This window comes from Synchiropus splendidus, chromosome 1 (genome assembly GCF_027744825.2).
Source record: "Synchiropus splendidus isolate RoL2022-P1 chromosome 1, RoL_Sspl_1.0, whole genome shotgun sequence".
NCBI classification, from domain to species: Eukaryota; Metazoa; Chordata; class Actinopteri; order Syngnathiformes; family Callionymidae; genus Synchiropus; species Synchiropus splendidus.
In genome coordinates, this window is record NC_071334.1 from 5564937 (window position 1) to 5584698 (window position 19762).

Genomic DNA, 19762 nt, shown 5'->3' on the forward strand with positions numbered 1-19762 from the left:
GCTAAAACAAAACAATCTTTCCAAGCGTTGCTCATGTCAGCACTCCACTGAACAACACGACAGGATGAAGCCAAATTAAGTAGAAAGTCCTCTTCGGTTTCAGTGACACACAGACACATTCAGGTGAAACACACTGCTTTTGCGCCAAGTTAGATGTCAATTGCTTTTGTCATTGACTTGTATGGCTCCACAGGTGCTACTGCCACCTGCTGTTTGATTCAGCAGTTTGTGTTCAGTTATATTTCAAATGCTATGAAGGTATCAAATTGAATAAGCAAAATTATTTTTTTTAACCATATAGGATGCATAAATTGCTCCACGTTTTCCCAATTTTTTTTAACTTTTTAATTACTTTGGCTATATCAATATTTAATACATAGATACTTGGATGTGCCGCTGCATTTGTGACATGTGTAATGCAGTTTCTTTTTGTATGCGGGAGTTTGTTTGTTGATGACGGGAGCGATTCAAAACTGAACTGATAGTCTAACTGGACTGACGTCATAACAATAAACTCATTTTCATGCACAGGTTATTGTACTGCATTATCTGATTTTACCCCCTTAAAATGATGGTTCTTATGACAATATACTGCTGAATTTACAGTGTCGCAATATATTGCAATGCACCGTATCACCACTCCTGTATTGGCATTGGTATCGCGAGATACACAGCTGTAATGTATATGTGTAGATATAATAACGGTGTGTAGCGTTTGAGTGGCAGGTGAGCGCGACACAAACAAAGAAGCAAACACTGATCGAAGAGTCGTACACAGCCAGACTTCCTTGCTGAGCAGCAGAGGCAGACGATGCATGACTGGTGAGGGATTCCAATAAGTGAGACAGGCCGCGATCGTTGGTAGCAATGAGGTATGCGGTCTGATCCGTGTGAGGGAATCCAAAAAATGCTGGAGCAGACTGAATCCTCCCGAACTCTTGGAGACTGCAATGTTTTCCCTGCACCAAGGAATCTCATAGTTCTCGAGGTAAAACGTCAGGAGCAGAAAGTGCGGCTCCTCGCATGTTTACTTTACGACAGAATCACATTGTTGTGACAATAAAATTCCTGTCTGAGGGAAATAATTGGAGCCTGTCACCCGGAGAGTGGGAGGCAACCAGAGGAAATGAAAGCAACAGTGGAGCACAGACAGCTGTTCAAGGCTGGAGACGGTGTCAGAAGCATCTTAATTACATGAGCTGCAGGATACTGTTACAGTCAGAGGGACCAAAGGCAGCAGCATGAATGGCTTCTTTTCAAGCAAGAAAGTCCTCTTTCTTACATGGAAATCAATGCAAGGGTTTGGATTCTGGGCCAACTTAATGAAGATTGAATTGCACTGTGCCGTGGCTTCAGTTCTTCTGGTGTCCTTCAAAACACTAGGGATTCATGAAGGTACCTTTTCCGTGGACGTGTACGTGGAAAAGGCCAGATTGGTTCTGCAGTCTGTGAGCCGTGCTCCAATATTTTCGACCAAATATCCTGTCAGTATAGTGGATGTTTGGGGCTACTTTGGTGACGTCTTGTTGACTTGGAATTTTGGAGACGTCTTGTTTCTACTGGCCTCTCACGATGCAGTTGTTGACTATCTTTTGAGTGACAACAAAGGATCATAGCTAGAGGATGAGAGGGAGCTATGAAATGTTGTGCATCTGATCCCAGAATGGGAATTGCCGACCACTGGAGATGACCGAGTCTGAGTTTCATGTTTTCGGCTGAAATCACTTCCCTGTTTGCTCACTGCAAACTGTAGAATGGATGGTACCTTGGTGAGAGACACGAGAGGCATGAGACCTGCCTCAGGTTAGGAAATCCATTCCACAGCCGTTTAGCATACAAGCATGGAGCAGGTCCTGGAGCTTACACTCACCTTTCAAACATGGAACTACTGTAGTCCCGGGATGTGCGGTATCGAAAGTGTCGATGAGTCAGTTGGAACCCAAAGTACACGTCAATAAAGTGGAGCGGTGGTGTTTGCTGACAAATGGCACGTGCACAAATAGCACAGCGAAACATTATGTCGGATGTTTTGGCTTCTCAAACGCAGCGTTGCGTCCTTAAATGAGTCACATATCTTAGAAGTTGGACGTCAGACGTCGGCCTTGCGTTCAGGGCAATATTTTTCCTGACCTCTAGTTGTCTCGTCCAATGAATACACGATCAGCAATAATGGAAAAAAAACAAACAAAACAATCTGAGCTCTGGTGTTACATCGGAGGAATATCGGTATGGGAAGATATCCAAATTCATGTATTGGGATCGGACCGGAAATCAAAAAAAGTGAGTGAGGTATCGCATGAGGAGGTCGGGAGAATCAGAGAAGGATCTGATGGTCGTGCAGGACATGTATGAGGCCAGTGAGACAGTTGTGAGGAGAGTCAGAGTCCAGCAGGGATTGGCTCTTGACCCCTTCTTGTTTTCTATTGTTATGGACAGACAAGGTTAGGGAGGAGTCCCCATGGACTATGATGTTTGCTGATGATATAGTGATCTGTTGTGAGAGGTGAAACCCCACCAAGCGCCGTAAGAACCTACCCTCTCCACTTAGCTAAGACTCAGGTTCTCCAGCTGGAAACAAACCCTGACTGTCGACTTGATGCTGCTGCGGAAATATTTTCGCGGGCCCATTATCTTTGATGCGTGCGACCATGAGGCTTAATTGTTGTTGTGTGAAATTTCAAAGGGGAAAATTCCAACCCGGTGCCACGGTAGAGAGCGAAGAGGAAACATGACCACAGGCTGGGACCTGCTGTAAAACGTATATCCTCGTCTTTTAAGGTTAAGATGGGTGTTGAAATCCCCAGATCAAAGCCTGGCTAGCAAGGCTAATGGCTCTGCACCACATCTTAAGTGGTGGCCCTTCACTTAATGTATCAAGTTCCACTACTTTTGAGAAACTTTAGGTGCCAAAATAATCCTAAAATACACTTCTTTAACCTGATTTTTTTTCACTAGTTAAGGTGACCCAGTTTGTGTCGCTATCACAGCTGTATGTTGAGGATTATATAAATGCTCAGCCACGTTATTTTTCTTTTACCTTTATACCTGAGGCCTTCTGCATTCCTTCAGGCTCCCAGGTCATAAAGATGTTTATGTCTTTGATAACAGTCCAACGTCTTCAACAGATGAAGGCTGTGGAAGTGGAGAGCAATAAGTCTAATTCAGCTCTGCTAAAAGCATTTGGCAAACCTTCTGAGGACCGTCTGAGGGGCTTCATGATAAAACAACACGCAAAAATGCACGGTCTAATGACGGTCAGGAGAGAGCGCAAACAGGAAGTGATCTGAAGATGTTTAGACTGAAAGGGAAGATGTGATGTTAGTCACTGTTCGGTTGTTTATAGAATCATTTCCCATGTATTAATATGGCCACAAACATGAGGCAGTGTATACAGCTGTTGTCATAGTTCAAATGAAAGGTGCTAAAAGTTGTGGCCCAAGTTATGCTGCGCTAACCATGATCACACTTGAGGTTAGCCGCATGCCTACTTGCTTCTATGTGCTCGTAACGTACCCATCGCGTATTCATTGCACACCAGTGTTTTTTGCTCAGGGTTTCCGGGCAGGATTTTCTTTGAAAACTGTGGCAAAGCAATCCCCACAACACCCTTCAAAAAGTACATAAAAATGAATAAATAATAAATAAAATCAAGAAGCAATAGAGAAACAAGGAAGCAGAGGGGGACGTTTTGACATCTACTGAATTGGTGACAATAAAGACGCACATTTTCTTTTATCATGAGCAGTAAATCTCTCTCCAATCTGCAGCCGTCCGCCTCTTCTTTTGTCCGGCTGGAATATGTGAGTTGAGTTTGGCCAGCAACGGACTTCATTCATTATGACGTTCGTGGTTTTTCCCTGAAAGACACGCTGAAAACAGCTATAGCTACTGTATAACTGCAGGCGATGTTGTGGGTCAAGACGCGGGGCGGGACCCAAGTGCAGTGTTGAAAGAGTCACAGGAGGCTGGAGCGAGTCAAATACAATGGTTTATTCACGATAAAACCAGAACAGAAAGCGTCACCGAACCAGGAGAAACAAAGCAAAGTCAGAGTGTCCAAAATCAAAGAGTCAAACCGGCAGAGGTCCATAAATGAGAATAAGAGTCCAACGGAAAGCGTCACCGATCCGGGAGAATCAAAGGAACCTAAATCTGGAAACAGAGAGACAAAAGCACAATGAACAGATATAGTCTATCACAAAACAAACCAGGAAACACACGGAAACAGGAAGAAACTAAACTCTAACTCCGGCACCAGGGTTTCAGACAGAGTAATCAAAATAAGCTAGCTAGCGCACAGAAAAAGAGAGAACGAACGCGGAGAGCCAATTTACCACGGGAACCAGAGGAGACGATCTGGCACACGTTGCTGGAGTCCAGGTGTTTTTATATATGGGTGATCAGGGGTTGACTGGCTCCAGCTGTGTGCCACAGGAACAGGAAGACAGGAGGAAGAAAGCAAAACAGGACTCAAGCGACCAAAGTAAAAGTGGAATCATGACAGGCGAGTTGCTCCACCTTGAGACAGCGAGACACTAAAGCAGTGTTCGGATTCAGAAATCCAGCAATGGTGGCTTCCCTCTCTGTGAATGTGGGGAAACCCTTCACCTCACTGTCATGGCCTCCAAAAATAGCCTCCCGGGCACGATCGACTCACATGTTTTCGAGGTGTGCCTTGTGTGGCTCCATGTTACAGTTATGAGAAATTAGTCTGTAATTTAAAAAAAAAATCACCTGGGAATAGAATGATGCAAACAAAGTCATTCTGCTGTATTTTTTCGCTCTTTTCCGCCACACGTTGCCGGACAGAGTAGCATGCGCCTGCCATGTTGGCACGGTGTCAGAAGTCGTAAAGGTTTATGGCTCTGTGTTGGACCGGAAATCTAAGACGGCAGGAAAAAGCCTGACTTGGAAACGTGGTTCTCACAAGGTTGCTTACGCCGGGTGTCTGGCTCCTGATGCTGCAGGGGCCTCTGGGTTGGAAGTCACTGTCTTGAGTCCTGCAAGTATTGTCAGATTTCCCCCAAGAACAAAACATCTATCAGTCATATTGTTCGCTGCAGGAAACGGCTTAAACAGGCACCAGATGGACAAAGAAGCACATTCCACGGAGAAAGTCGGAGTAAGCGCTCCCAGATTGCCGCGGTCGTCCCGTGCTAGCTGGTGGAATGCAACAACTTCTGAACAGCTTTAACACGCTGACTGTCCCCTGTGTACGGGGCTCAATGAAGTCCCCAAATCCCATGTTTCTTTTCAGTATTGTGGAACTCTCTATTTTCTGTTTTCTGTGTTAATCCATTTAAGTACATCAAAAACAGTGAAATGTAACCAAATGTTTTAAAGGTTCAAGCTTCTCACATGTCGCCCACTTTGGATGCCGCAGTGCCAAACAGCGCCTGCGGGATCACTGCGGCAGTCGGAGGGCTTCATTACCCATCTGGTGCTGAGGGGCTCAGCGGGACTGGAGGCTTGTAGCTGGACTCAGATGCTGTCTGGGTTTCCAGTTGACGTTGGCAGAATTTGCAAGAGACGTCACCTGACGCAAAGAAGTATTGCTTGGTTTTCACGTTGACATAAGCACATCTTGAGGAGGGTGGGGTTCAGTCTCTGGAGGGGGCATGTGTGCCACCCTGCCTTGCCCCCTGACACTCATGTCCTCCGTCCCAAACTGTGCTCAGGAAGAGATGCCAAGTTCCCCTCCGGGATGGTGGAAATGATTTGGGCTGTACATTACCGAAGGGTCCAATAAAGTCAGGTGGGAATTTCTGTGATGTAAGGCTTCCCCGCAGGCACCTTAACATGAACTGTGTCCCGTCTGGACTGCGTTCTCCATCAAAATAAAACCATCACTTCACAACAGTGACCAGGTCTCTGGCACCTCTTCTGTTGACCCCAAGGCGCCCCCACCCCCTTGGGTTCTCTCGCTTTCAATTCAAAAGGAGTGAAAACAGCTGAAAGTCTTGCAGTCATATTCAAAATGAAAGTCTTAAACTTTACACTTCACACCCACAAATGACAGTCGATCGCTTACTTTGGGGAGTAGAATCACTTTTGAGCAGAAGCTGCTGGACGGCACAAGCAGAGATAAGGAACTGCGGAGCAGCTGGGGGAGATTGGTGGGTCCCCAGAGAGGAGGGAATTGCGGTTGTCTAGACAGGAAAAAATGGCAGATTTTTCTGGTGTGTGAACGTCAGTCAGATTATTTCAGATGGTTTGGAGTGAGCGCTACCTGGATCGAATTACAAATGGCCCGTCGTTCCTCAGAACTTGTGGTGTGGTGGTGGATTGAAAGATCTGGTGGATAAACAATGGCGTCTTACAAGAATTGTGAATGCTCAAATGATGATGCGTTCTTCATTAAAAATATTTGAGTTCATGAGAGGCCCATCTGTGGATCTACTTTAATGGTGAAACACACTGCTCTGTTGTGTGACATCATGGGAACGTCAGAGGAGATTAGCCAAGATATCAGCGGAGGAACTGTGGTTCAATTTCCAGTCAAGTCCGAAGGTGCCACAAGTATAAACACCATGAGAATGGTGGCTCAAGGCTCAAGTTTGTCCACTGGGATGAAAGGTCCTTCTGAGAATGACTCAGTAAAAATGACTTGATTTTGAATGGCCATCGCAGGGTTTCCGCCAGGACTTTATGAAACTGCGGTGAGTTTAGGTTTCTTGTTTGCAGTGTTTACACTCAGAACTGAGGGCCGTCACGTTACTGTCCAGCGCAGCAGCCTTTTGAAATGCATTCTGAACCAGATGAGTCCAGGAAAACTCCACAGCAAACGTGGTGGTTATGTTATCAGAGGTTGAGCGTGTGACCGGTCATGTAACAAGCTTTGCTGTTTCTTTACTTTTTTGGCCGAGCGTGTGTGGTCTCCCGCTTCGGTTCTGCTCGGAGGAGCTCGTGTGAAAACCAGGCCTCGGCCCTGGGGCTGTTTTCTTCTATCGACTCAGACGACTGTGAATGAAAATGTATTTTTCTTCACGTACAGTACAGTCCACGTTTGTGTTCGTTTTGCGCTGAAAATGTCTGAAGCCGGATTTAGGTTTTTACACTTGGATCAGGGCCCATTTGGGCTGAACATCACAGCAAACAGGTCATTGAATGTTGAGTCTTCATGGCTGTGTTTTGATTATTCTTTTTTGGGCTTCACATCTTTCCGGTTTTGTTGAGCAACTGCGTGTTTCTGACCTCTCTTTTGTTTGTCTGTGGCAGGAAAGAAGAAAGAGAAGAGGCTGAACGTGTCGGAAGACAATCGCGGGAAGAGGAACATCATCCGGCTGCATGATTCTTACACAGTGGAAACCGTGGTGGTGGCGGACTCCAACATGGTCCAGTATCACGGTGCCGAGGCAGCTCAGAGGTTCCTGCTGACTGTCATGAACATGGTCAGTGTTATGGTGCCATCTCTTCAGTAGGAAATCTAAGTTGTTGCACATGTGGCCCCTGCTGACTTTTTTGGGGGGCCTGTTCTAAACAGGGGCCCAGTTTTGCTGGCTCTCTAGCTGGTTAGCTTTAAATGCCTTGTACTTGCAGGCCTTATTCAGACAGCTTTTGCGTTTGTTCAGTATCACTGTGCTGAAAAACAAAAAAACGTGAGAGAAAACTTCACCATTGTGATGATGAATCTCTCCAAAACCTGGGCATTTAAACTACGCTGCACAGCAGACAGTTGTGTGGCGTTTCTGCGCTAGATTGCAAGGCCAGGTCGACTCCTGGAGCAGAGTGGTGTCGGTGTCCCATATCCAGTGTTCGGCTCCTCTGTCCACAGTTATGACTATCCTCAGCCGAAGGCAAGAATTTGGGTGTGTGACCGTTAAATTCAAATAATAGCCAGGAAACGACTCGACCCAGCTGGCGGACTGGGGTGTCGGCCAGCTGGGCCTGTAAAATATGCAGGAAACCTCCAAGAGCCTTTTGACCAACTTTAGCCGGTTGGTGTTTTTTTTTCCTCTCTTCCTCTCTTTTTTTTTCGAGATGAAGGCCCGTGTTCCAAGTCCCACTTTGGTCCTGTTTCCCTCACAAATTCACTTCATAGTTTGCATGGCAGTTGTTTTTGCATTTTTTAACTAACTTTAACTATTTCTTTTTTTCAACCCCAGTGTGAAGAAATCGTGACTATCACGGAAAAAAAACAGTTTCTATTCATGACAACCAAACTTCTAAAAGTCATGTTTGGTTGTAAAATGAGTTATTGAGCTGCTCAGAGTCCAGAGTCACCATCAGCAGGAAATGTTGATGTTGCTAACATTGGTGGAGAATGAAGCTGACGATTCTGACTCGATTGTCTGCTACGATGACGGATGCTAAATAAAAGTTGCAGGAGCGTGACCGTGGCACTGTACTCGACAGGTCTACAACATGTTCCACCACCAGAGCCTGGGAGTCAGGATCAACATTCGTGTCACCAAGCTGGTGTTGCTTCACAGCCGACCTGTGAGTTTGACCTCTCACCTTCCTCCTACTTCCTTCTCTGCCTGTCTGACCACTCCACCCTGCACGTGTTCACGTGAAGACTCGGAAGCAAAGACGTCCTGTGTGTTCTTCAGGAGAGGCTGAAGGTGGGACACCAAGGGGAAAGGTCTCTGGAGAGCTTCTGTCAGTGGCAGTATGAGGAGTTTGGAGGCCCACGGTACCTTGGCACCAACCACGTACCTGGGGGACGTGATGACATCCCACCTGTGGACACGGCTGTCCTGGTCACCAGGTGTGTAACTTGACAATCTTACCCAGCTTTAGGGGTTGTGAATAAGAATACAGGATGATCTCAGTCACTTCATGCACCTGGTTCTGCATGGATCTACAGCAGGCTCCTGTACCTGCAGAGATTCATCCGAATGCTCACGTCAATTTCAGTGACTCATTTGGGTTGGGTATCATGTCAACCCTGGATCTCTGAGAGCGTTCTTCATGCTCATTTGTAGTTTTAGGCCACTCCGTCATCATGCTCAGTTCAGTGAGGGTTAGATCGAGGACCAGATCAACCTTAGGGCTTCCCAGACAGCTGTAAGGCTGGTTAATGTGGCGGGCGAGTGGAGGGTCTGGGTTTTGCGATGAGACTGGGGCTCACAAAACCTGACAGGAGGACAGCAAAACAACGCTGAATTTAGGTCCTGAAGCCAGCAAGTTGTAGTTGTCAGAGGAATTGTCCTCAGATGGTTTTCTCAAGGCCTCTCTCCACAGCAGTAAAGGAGCAGCCTTTCAGACATTCCAGCATTTGATGGTGCGATACTGAAGTGGTATTTCAAGTGCACTACTTCACTGTTTCATAAATACTTGGATATCTTGCATGTGTTTATGAGTTGTATTCAGTTGCTGACTACAATATCTTGTGATAATAGAAACGGATTCATGCGTTTTATTCTCTTTGTCGCAGCCTCAGTTTCCACCGAGTCTAGAATCAGTGTGGAGGTTTTTCAGAAAGAACAAACCCTTTTCAGTTTGTCAGGGGCGGAGGGAAGGCGCAATTCCGCGACAGTTGTATTTTTGCCGAACATCCGCACAGGAAGTCAGCCACTGAAAACCGATGTGAGTTCGGGAAATTTTCATAATTGAACACCAGTAGATGTATTTGTGTAGACGTGTCAAAGATCAGTGTAAACCTTACATCATAAACGCAATTGTGGCTCTGAAGCAGTCAACATTTAAAGCTCCAGCAGTTGACAAAGCACGGAGAGTTTTCAGGCTCATGAAAGTGAGACCGCTGGTTCCTCGGCAGGCTTAGCAACACCCGTCGGTCTGAGAGTGACATTCGGAACGCCGTCTGAATTCCGTCGTCGTCTTGGAGTCAGGTGCGCCTTTCGTCAGCCACCTGAATCTGAAAGCTTTGAAAACGTCCAGAGTAGAAACTTTCATTTTCCACTCCGGACAAGCGGCCAGTATGTAAATATTTCACAGACATAGCAACCAGTGCACCAAACTGCAGCGTCTCACAGTGAATTGAATGTTTTTCAGTTCAGTCCTTTCGACAGAATAGTTGCTGCATTCTGCAGAGTTTTTCTATCTATTGCCTCTTTGAAGAGGTATATAAAAGCCTGTCCGAAATAAAATGATTTAAAGTTCTTTTTTTTTTTTTTTTTGATTACAAATTCATGGTTGATCCATGCGATTGGCAGCAAAAGTCCTGATCGGAGTTTCCCTATTATTAAGGAATGATAATGCTTCAGTTTGATACAAACTTGATCGAATCTTCTTCTTGTTCTTGAACGTTTTGTGGACCTCGCTGCAATGGCAGGAGCCTCTATTCTGTGCCTTTACTGTCTAAAACTGTGACATAATTGGTGTTGAGGTGTGGACTTGAGCGGGATCTGGGGTCACTGCTCCTGACCTCACACACAATAAGAGCTGGACTAGTCGGTGCTCCTGCAGCTTTTCACTGAGGCCTGTTTTTCTCCGTCGCAGCGCTTCACTTGCATGAAGACGGGCACCACGTGGCACATGTGCAACTCAGGATTAGCTATTATTACACGCTCCGCTTCCAGGTTGGAGGATTCATGGGGATCCATGAATCCTCCTTTTGTTTGCACCAGTCCTCATGTCAGCTGTCACATTCTCTCCCAAATAGAGGGGCGGACGCTGGCAACAGTGCTCTTTTGTTCCACAGGTGCTTTGCTACAAACGTGCTCTGCCGCCGCATCACTGAGGTGATGCCAAGGCCAGTGGATGTGTAGTGCCTTCTCATGTTTCCTCTGTGGAGCTGGGTGCATGTGCAAGCATGTGCTGTGGGAGACGGCCTGCTCTGTGTCTCCTGCTGCTTATTTGCAGCCTCTTCAGAGGAGATAAGACAATGTTGGAGCCTGGCCTCTGCTGCATGTCATGACACTTCACCAGTTTTGTATCAGACACTCAAAAGACACAGAGTCACATGACTGGAGGAGGAGAACAAGTCCAGGTGTTGGTACATCAAAGCTGATGTTTTGGTGAAATTAGTCAGCAGGTCTCAGAGGAGTACTTGTGGTCTCAGACAGTTTGTACCAGCCATTTCTAAGCCATCAATAAGTCATGGCAAATGAAGGAAAGTCTCTGGTAGGGACACTGCATATAAGGATCCTTCCTCTTTTGCTGCCTCTTTGGCCAAGTGGAAGGAACTGGATGGATGGATGCGGGATGTTTGAATTAAATTGAGTACAATGATTTGTCAGTTCAAGGAGTCATAAAGTGCCGTAAATCCCAGACTATAGAGCGCACTGGAATACTAGCCCCACCCACTAAAATTAAGACGGAAAACAGACTGTGTTTCTACATAGCCGCAGCGCTTAGAAAGGCTTAAAAATGCATGAGGATCACTTCTAAACTAGTTTGGAAAACGGGCTCCAGCATGGAGACTGACTCATGAAACAAACTGTCCAATGTTCTGAACTGGAATCATCAACTCATCACATCTTTTATTGACATTAAAGCGCTCAAAATGTGTCCCAAGTTCCGACACCACAGCCGGTCTCAGCTGCTGCTTCTCGTCTCCGCTCCTCCAGGAGATCGGCTCTGTGGACGGAGCTGCGGACACGCGGGTGAAAACAGCGCATTTTGAGCGCTTTAAGATCAGTAAAACGCCTGTGATGTCATGGGTTTGATGTGAGGAGGCTCAATATTTTGGCAGCATGAGGCTCCGGAAAAATCCTTATATTAGCTGCGTCACTGTATAAGAAAAAAGTAGCGGCTTATAGTCCGGTACATTGCCACATTTGTCTCCAGACCTTTGTCTACAGCCCTGATGGATTGAAAGTCTGATGTGCGACCTGGTGTTTCAGAGGAGGGCGATAATTACGGAGGCATATTTGACCAGACTCTGACCCATCAGCTGCTTTGTTGACAGTCTTCGTAGGAACGTCCTGGACAGCAAAGACTTTTTGTTTTTCCCCTCCCTCTTGACACTGTCCTGAGAAAGCAAACGACTTGGTGTCAGTGCGAGTCGCGGTGTTGTACTCAGATTTTGCCACATCACGGTGGAGCCTTGAGTTCAGCTTACGTTAGACTTGAGAAAATCGATGCTTAAAAAGAACCTAAATGTTTGCACTTTACATACAAGTCTGAAAACATGCATTTATTGTGTAGTTTTTTGCCGATTCAGACAAATTGGAACACATATTAACTATTACTTAATCACGTATTGATCTATGGTTATTACTTGGTAATTATGGTGTTGTTCTTTGACTATACCTGGAAAAAATCTAGTCAATCTTAACAATACACTAATCTATACTTTATAATGGTTAATTACTGGCTCATATGCTGTGAATACACGTGTGAATAAGTAGTTTATTTAGGGTACTGACTGTTCCCTTATCTGGCCACTATACATAAAAGTCGATCACGGTCCTGTTTTCTATTTTCCTCTTGCCGTTTCTTTCCCTGTGTCTTGGGTAAACCTTGTCCCAGCTTTTACATTTAAGTGGAAAGCTGTGTGCTTGTCGTCCCCCTTGGGAATAACATGGTATTGGCCTGAATCAGCGTGGACCTCATCTGCTTCCCATTATCACTTCATTTTTGGGTCGAGACAATACTCGCGTCCCGAACTCACATTTCGCTAACCTCATATACTGTATACACCTACAAGTGGGCCTTTATTTTGGGGGGAATCTGGTGTCCAGATGTGGCGGCGCAGCTGTTTGCACCTAGCTGAGCGCTACCACATGTCAATGGGAAGCTCTTCTTCTCCACCCTTTTCGATGTATTGTGATAATGCGCTCATGAAAGCGCTTCCTTTCACACCCCAGGACGACATCACCGCCAGCGTCTCAGCCTCTTCCACATGCCGTCATGAAATCGCTGTGACTTCTTCTGCAGTTCTCCCAGAGCAACCTCACTGTGGTCTCCACCACGGGTAGAAGCTGGTTGTGTGGAGTCTGTAAAAGACAGAGCCGTGTCACTAAGATGCCCGTATAAAGCACACCAGCGCTGAGCTTTGTGGTTCACCCTGTTCATCCAAGGAAGGCAGTCGTGAGGTGAAGCCGTGACATTTGTAAGTAATAGCTTCTTGCCTTTGTTCCGGATTTATGTTTAAAAATAGAGGAGCCCCGAGGGACGACTTCCACTTCGCTGCCTTAGAAGTTGACATGCAGTGAAGAAAAACAGGCAGCGTGGGATGCAATTACATCCAGGGAAACTTCAAGGATAATGTGTTGGTGATGAGCGGAGGGTTGAAGCTTAGAGACCCCTGCCACCCCTCTCAGTGACACCACTTTATCCCTCACTGACTGCAGCGCTAACCGCGTGTGTGGCGTCCCTCCGGGGCTCAGAGACTCTGCTTTGGCAAATGTTGAAGTGATTGATAAACACCAAAGAAAAACGTCTTAGCTGTTTCCCGTCTGTGGTTGTCAGCACCAACTGAAACCCTTGTGAGGGAAGATGAGGGCAGGTCATGTGTGGTGTGATCCGAATGACGCTGATGGTTCATGCTTATGAAGTCATTGCCCCTTTTTTAAATATTTTATTATATTGACAGCCCTTTATTCCCTCACCACTGACCATGGCAATAAATTTGATTCTGATTCTACCGCTGCTGACCCATGTCCATCGTGGAAACAGCCCACGCCGTTCTCACTCCTGAGGTGTTGCGTCCTGCTGGTTGTCAAGATGGACTTCTTCATGGGAACTGAATCAAACGTTTCCCCTCCGGTGGCATTTCCTGAGGCCGCAGAGTGTCCACAGTGTTAGAACACGGACAGTTGGGGTTGGGCTCAGGCTTGGGGTGGCTCTACAAAGAAGAGTTGTGGTTTTAACACCACAAATGTGTACTTGCTAGGTGGTGGGAGTCAGTGCTAGTTCAGTTGTCAGGAGCATGACTGAGAGTCAAAGTATGTGGTGAGAGGGTTTTGAAGCTCTCTTATTTTGTTTCACACCTCTGGGCCTTGAGACGCTCAGTTTAATACATGAGCCACGTATGGTGGCAGTAGTGAGTCACTGAATTGACTTGACAGCTGCAAATCTGTGATAGTTACCAACTGTGGAGAAAGAAAAGGTGATAAAGAAAGTGATGGCTCCCCCAACACTGTTCATGAAAGAACCTGTTGAAGCAGTTTTTAATATCAGTTAAAACATTTGATGGCAATACTTTCTTTTATACTTGACTCATATCTTCTTGAGTTTAGTTTTTGAAAAAAAAAAACATTATTTTTATTTCACAATATTTAAACATTGTTTTATTATAAATATTTTACTCAGAATTTCATTCATGACATGAACATGAGCAGTTTAAACTGTGTTTTTTTCTGTTTTTCTTTAGTAGATTTGATGAACATGACTTGCGCCTGGTTCTGCTCCTGGTTGGACTTTTCTCATGACAAATAAATATCTTTGCGATAATCACATGGTTTCATTCGGTTTGTTTACATGTAAGTAGATTAAATATGGCTGTTGAACATGAATGAGTCATGAATCAGTTCTATTACTTGAATGGGCCCCGGGTCCATTTGTTCTGGGAAAGATGGGCCCAAGATCAAAAAGGTTTAGAGCATAGTAAAATGCTGCCACTGTCTTCAGTTTTTCAGTGGTCAGACCTGCGTAAACTTTGCTCTCCACATTAACTATATATCTCCGGACGTACTGGAGAAACGCAGAGGCGTTACAGGGTGAACAGGAGGGGTCGTCTTACCCACACCTGGGTCTGCCCCTCTTTCCAACATCCTCACCTGAGAGACACCCTGGCTTGCTTCTCTCTGTGTTGGAGGCTCTACTCTCCCTCACCCTGTCTGGGAATGAAAACCCAGTGGACACAACTCATTTGACCTTCACGTATTTACCGTTGTTCTGTCACGTTTCATCCTCCCCTGCTGCCTGTGAGCAAGGCACCAAGATACATTTCTTCACCAACGATCAAATGATTTTCACCATTTCTTCTACTCATGACACAGGTTTTATACTACAAGGACAGTTCCTCATAATAGACCTGATGTTCAACTCTGTTCAACATGATGCTCTTCTTTTCCCCCCCAGGACAGATTTCTGCGTTCATAAAGACGAACCTTGTGACACTGTGGGTGAGTACCAAATCATTTGTTTGTTTCCTGCTATTTTGGGGATTGCACTTGTGGGTGCCACTGCTGTTGATGTTTTCTTATACAGAGTGTGGATTTGCTTCAGGATCTCCCGCTGATGACAGTGGTGTTGCGTCAGGTTTTCTCCTTCAGTTTAAAACTTGAGCTTTAAAATGTGTTGCCAAATCAGACTTGGCCAGTCAGTTTGGACAGTGGGAGGAAGAAATCAGAGTGCCTGGAGAAACCACACACAGCACTACACAGAGAAGTCCCCAGGTTGCTGAGGCTGGACTCAAACCCACAACTTCTTTCTGCGAGTCTGCAGCACTGACTATACTCCCTCTGAGGATCTGATCTCGACTCCGAAACAGAAAGCCCCAGTCTCGGGAGAATAATCTAATTTGGAAGGCAGGCCAAGAAAAAACATCAGGACAAACCATGTAGACTGGTCATGGCCTGGTGGGTCGGTCCTCCTCTTGAAGACCAGCTCTCATTGCTGACAGGTGAGGAGGCAGCGGGACCAAATGGCTTGGTCTCGGACTGGGTGGACTCGGGATTTCTATTAAAGAACGGTGGAGACGGACAGAGAAAACGCTTATCATTGGTGAAAGACGGATTCTGGCTCTTTGTTCAGTTTTGTTGTGTCTTGTCTTCGATATTTATCAGGAGCCTCAAACTGATACACAGAAGGGCCACAGTGGGTGCAGGTTTTTGAGACCCCAAAACCAATGGTCAGACTGGTGCTGCTTGTTTCGGCTGACTCCTGTTTGGTTAACCAACATGTGCCAGCACCTGCTGTGGATCATGTGAGGATCAGTTTGAGACGCCTTATATAGAGTATTTATCTTGGTCTCCAAATGCCTTGGTCTTGATTTGTTCTCGATACTCAGCAGTCTCAATAATGTCTTGGTCACGGTGGGTGTGGTCTTGACTACAACACTAGTACTCATACATGTACTCAGAATGGCCACTGATCGCACTTTACGGCAGTGCGCATTTCGCAGTTCTGAATGTCAGTTAATGACAATTTTGTAAAATTTGTGTTTGATATTTATATATAAAAATATATGGGAAAAATAATAAAATCTCAAAGTAACTTTATGTGTTATGGCGTAAGTACTTGGTGAGTACGATTCCGGGGAAAATATGAATTGCGTCTTTTGCCACGATTTTTTCTCCTCATGAAATATGAAGTTTATTGCCCACATAAACCATGACAAAGCAAAGTTGCAGCACCAAACATATGACATTTGAGGTGCAGATAAAGATTTGGTGTTACCTTGCGGTGCTAAGACGAGTGAAAAACAGGTCTTGCAAATCACTCGCCTTTTTTTTTTCGTTTTGAGGCCGATTTTGTGGGTTGATTCTCGTAACCCGTTCCCAGTTTGACATCTATATTCCTTCAGTTTCTATCCTGTCACCGAGCGATCCAGTCACTACCGCGTCCACGTCACCAGTGAAACACGTGACTGCGAGGCGCAAGGTGAAGGTGAAGCCACGAGCATCGTGGTAACTGAGGAAGTAGTGGCTGGCAGCGCCACTTGGGAGTGTGAAACTCACCAAGGAGAGTAGCATTTCTGGTGCAAATCCAGTTGGTTTGTCAATGAAATGCAAATCGATATTAATTGAAAATGAAATCAGACACAAGGGTGAATCGAAATGGCGTTTTTTTTAACATTTTATCCTGCAGACTGAGTGAGTACTGAAATACAAGTGCTTGTACATGACTGGTATCGGTGCATCCCTGGATTTGAGCAGTTGTGTGTCAGGCTTCTGTGCATCGCGCCCCATGACGCGTCATGTTACTGAGCGTCTTCACTTTCTCAGAGCGGCTCCTACACAAAGCACTGATGTCTTGCGACCGTCTCTTGTGCTTGTCTCAATCTGCCTGCTCCCAAATCTGTCTTTATCTTCATCCCTTATCTTGATCTCAAGGGATCATGAAACTCTGCAGCAGAGTTTAGCTTTGTGCATTCCTGCATGCGCAGCGATGGCTGTGACGTCACGGCTGAGCTGGGAACAGGGACACGGGTCCGGAGACTTGATAAAGACGCGGGTTTGCCAAGCGCCGATGCTCCAGATAGCGATGAGCGGTGGCTTCCAGGCTGGTGCGACGAGTGAGATGAAACAGGACCGTGTTTTGAGTGCGCCAAACAAGAGCCGTGTTTGTTACGGAACTTTTCCGACTTCACTGCCGCCACTCTGATGCTTTGTTCCCTGGTTATGCAATCGTCCATTTACAGAACTGGGTCCTTTGGAAGTGATCTGAGGGTGATTCTCCGCCTGTCTAATATCAACATCACATCACCTCTGGCAGAGACTCGCCTGCGCCAGATGGACTCAAATGGAAACACATGACACAGTCAGGAGCGCGTGGAGGCTGCCGTTGTTTTCCTTGGGAAGGTCTGTCCTCGGAGGATCCGTGGATGTTTTTCTTTGCTCTGCTGTGTTAATTGCTGCATGGTCTGGTTGACAAACAAATATTTGAGAGCGGGATTGATTAATCGCTTTGGAAGCACCACCGAATGACGTGTTTGTGAAGGGAAGATAAATACATGTCATGGCTGGCTGAACCTCTTTGCTGATGCAATCGTTGAAAGACTTCTTTTAATGGGGGTCAAAAAAACTCTTTTTAGCCGTGTGAAACCTCTGTTATTGTATGAATGTATCAAGTCATTTTTAGACATTTAGATTCTGCATCACGACAGAAGGTGTGTTCCTGTTTTAAATCATGGGGACAGGCAAACTCTGGTGTGTTTTGAGGTGATGCTCAAGCAATGGATGTGGATGAATGGATGAATTCCTCGCTCAGAGTGACATGAAATTGTCGTCCCCTGTTGGTTGAGCGTGCAGCTGCTTCTTTGAGGGCTGGTGACTGGTGCATAAAAGTCATGGCAGAACAGAGTGGTAGCTTTGATTTATGTCTTACAGCTGTGTTTCAGGGGTTCAGCAAGTCCTCGAATGTGGCTTTAACTCTTCTTTGCTCCGACTGTTTGAGGCGAAGCTTTTGTAGCTGCGTTGTCAATGACCAGTTTGGAGCTCAAGCATCAAAAGTGTCCCGTGCCTCCAGTAACACGAAGACAGTGACGCGAATTAGAGACAGCGAGTCCGTTAAAATACTGGAGCTGATGCTTTGCACCACTGACTCTTGGGACTTGGTTGAGACATGGTCTACCCAACCCATCCTCACTCCCATGGCGTCACATATTGACGTTGGAAAGTGGACTTTTGCGTACTATACAGACAACAAAGGCAGCCTTCAACGTCGCATGTTGACGTGAAATAAAAGACAGGGGTTGGAGTTAGGGTAAGCCATGAGATGGTGCTCTGTTTATTCTATGTTTTAGAATGTATCAATTGCTATTTAACGCCCATCAAACGACCATGCATTTTAATCAAAATTCCCGCCACAGAGAGCCACTAAGTATGGGGTTATAGCAACTGACATCCAGTGGGATTCAGTGAAGAGAGCTTCTGCATGTCTCCTTGCCTCGCACATTCCTGCGCTCCACGACGTGCGATCCACCTGTGTCTGGAGCTACATAGAGGTGTTTGTGTTTTCTCGCTACATGTAGCAAGACAGGACACACAGCCTCACCTGGATCGGTACAGAAGGAAAACATTCTTTTAGTCCATTGAAACATCTCTGCGTAACATTCAACGCTGAACACTGCCCTTTTCCGTCAGTTTAAGACGCAAAAGCCCACTTTCCCAACGTCAGTATCACGATTACGATTGCTCTTATTTATCTCACAATGGAAAAAGTCTGGTGGCCTGCAGCTCAATGCAAACAATCTGAAAAACAATATACAAGTTTTTTTTTTTTCATACATACATTACAATATAAAGTGCAGACAAGTTAAAGAAATGAATATAAATTAAAGCAATAAATGGGTATAGAGAGGGGGCAGGGGAGTGAGGATGAGGATGAGTTGGGCCCAACACTGTTGGGAATGTAAAGAAAAAACAAAACACAGAACTAGCGGCCGACACAGTAGAAGCAGCAGTGGAAAATACAGTGGGAGTAGTGATGGAGGTGCAGTGGTTGTTGCTTGAGAGATGAGGATCATAAAAACATCCATAAATGTGTTGTAATTCTCCACGGCTGCCACCTGCTGATGTCATGGTTCACACGCTAGATGAGTGAATTCACTCCCGTCCCGAAAGATTTGAAAGATTTGAAGTGAAAATGTACCGTGTACAAAGTGTACAAGCTGCGGCAATATTGAAACAGTGACATCTAAAAAAACACTGTGGCTTCTGAAGTGTTGAGGCGGTGAGAAGAAGATCATTTTATCTTCCACCTGCTTCACTGTACTGATGAGGAGAAATTCCACTCAGCACTTCTGCATGTCAGTGTTCATGAACAATAACCAGATGCTCCACCAACAGAGGACGTACACAGCTCCGACTCAGAGTATCACTCTCACGCCCCGGGACATTTGAGTCTGTGAGGCCTCCAGACACTTTCACTCTTCACCTCCTCGGACATGTTGACCTTTTCTTCAGAGCTTAAGCAAACCAAAACCAACCTTCTCTCGTGCGATACTCACCGATCAATTGAAAAAGTTTTTTAAAAGAAGCCTCGAGCAAACTGGATGGCGGTGTGTTTCCCCGAGTCGTGTTTGAGATCCATTAAATTCCCATGAATCTTGACCTCTGTGTTGCTCTATTATGCAATCCTGGACCTCCTCCAACTGCAACTGTGATTTATGCGCATGGAAGCAAAGAGACTTGGCCTCAATCCACAAAAACCGAAGCACTTTTCTTTTGGGCTCATTTCCCGA

At 45.7% G+C, this 19762-nt stretch overlaps 1 protein-coding gene across 2 annotated transcripts in view; it reads left to right on the forward strand.

Moving 5' to 3' along the window:
• The window catches only part of adamts17 (ADAM metallopeptidase with thrombospondin type 1 motif, 17), a 91369-nt gene that overhangs the window by 19647 nt on the left and 51960 nt on the right, over positions 1–19762 (forward strand). For both annotated transcript variants that reach the window (XM_053879560.1, XM_053879568.1), the window contains exons 4-7: positions 7219–7391; positions 8356–8439; positions 8553–8710; positions 14935–14978. In XM_053879560.1, the coding sequence (XP_053735535.1) occupies positions 7219–7391; positions 8356–8439; positions 8553–8710; positions 14935–14978 (459 nt within the window). The remainder of the gene's footprint in view (positions 1–7218; positions 7392–8355; positions 8440–8552; positions 8711–14934; positions 14979–19762) is intronic.